This window comes from Thalia democratica, chromosome 5, assembly GCF_965202585.1.
Source record: "Thalia democratica chromosome 5, ktThaDemo2.hap1.1, whole genome shotgun sequence".
Lineage (NCBI taxonomy): Eukaryota > Metazoa > Chordata > Thaliacea > Salpida > Salpidae > Thalia > Thalia democratica.
In genome coordinates, this window is record NC_139169.1 from 29,787,475 (window position 1) to 29,788,983 (window position 1,509).

Genomic DNA, 1,509 nt, shown 5'->3' on the forward strand with positions numbered 1-1,509 from the left:
ACGAAAATGATTTGACGTGTTAAATATAGTAGGTGTTAAAAAATTGAAAAAAAAAGTTTTTCGATAGTAAAAAAACACTATGTAACATAAAACGGTTTTTCCAAAACATATTTTCCAAATTCATATGAGATAGTCGCCACATATCTACTCGAGCATGACAGTTTTACTTTAAATAATCTAACACTTATTACATGCTCATAATTCTTTAATTTTTTTTTACTTCATTCTGTTTTGGCTTCAAAACACAATTGCTACATTCATATAGAAATAACATATTTAGCCAATTATAATAGTTAAAATTAAAACAAATGTACATTATTCATGATTTAGAATTTTAATTTAAGGTCTTTATTACAAAAATATATGGCTACTTTCTAATAAATTTCCAATAAAGCAAATTCCAATATGACATCAATACTACGAAACTTTTAAACTGTTAAACTTAAGAAGAGTTATGGTTCCTGAAAATAAAATAAATTTATCTTTTGCGCCACTAGTGGTCAACTTTGCCAAAGTCCGTAACTTTTAACATTTTCCGTTCATAAACTTGATATTCATGTAAAATTAATCATTTCACAATGACACGCGCAAGACAAACAACAGTAAAGACGACCGGAAAAAGAAGTCCTCGCAAGCGACTTCAAAAAAAAAGCAGGATTAAAACTGTCATCATCAACAGTAATGAAGAATCCTCGCTCAGACATCAAGAGACCTGTTAAGAGAGAAAAGCCAAACCTAGGGTTAAGTGGAAACCTGGCAGCTGACACCAATACTTACAAGGGCGTCGTTATAAATTACAACGAGCCTCCGGAGGCCTCAATGTCAAAGACAAAATGGAGGTTGTACGTTTTCAGAAATGATGAATATTTTAAACCTCTTCACATGCACCGACAAAGCGCGTTTTTGATGGGAAGCAATTCAAGAATCTGCGATATTCCAATTCATCACCCATCAATAAGCAAGCAACACTGCGTATTCCAATACAGAGCAGTGAATAGAAAGATACGCGGTGTTGAGAAAAAGGTCGTACTGCCTTATATATTCGACCTCAACAGCACAAATGGAACTTTTCTGAATGGGGACAAAATTAAACCGAAAAGATACTACGAATTAAAAGAGAAAGATAGCATACAGTTCGGTCTATCACAAAGGGAATATATTTTTAGAAATGGTGACTAAAGTTTTAATGATGAAATGAATAAATTAAACTGTTCTTGTTAAAGATATTGCATTAATTAGAGTATTTGTATATTGTTCAAATTCCTATTTCCTATTGAGACAATATTTGTTTAATAGTTATTTTAATAAAAGTGTAAATTTACAACAAATTCTTGTCTTTTATGTAAATTAACTTTATTTATTTTAAGTTACAAAATATATGTTATATTTATTGCACTAAAATCTACTTAATTTAAGATAATGGCATTTCTTTAAAATTTTTATTATACTTCTCATAAATTACCATAATTTTTTCTTATTAATAATGTATATGTTTAGTAAAAACAAAAT

The 1,509-nt window shown here is 29.4% G+C and overlaps 1 protein-coding gene across 1 annotated transcript; it reads left to right on the plus strand.

The window, feature by feature from the left end:
* Positions 1–681: 681 nt before the first annotated feature.
* On the plus strand, positions 682–1,179 carry LOC145836394 (smad nuclear-interacting protein 1-like). Its single transcript, XM_082944197.1, has one exon. It carries the CDS (start codon positions 682–684, stop codon positions 1,177–1,179), a length of 498 nt encoding a protein of 165 aa, XP_082800323.1.
* The last annotated feature ends 330 nt before the right edge of the window (positions 1,180–1,509 follow it).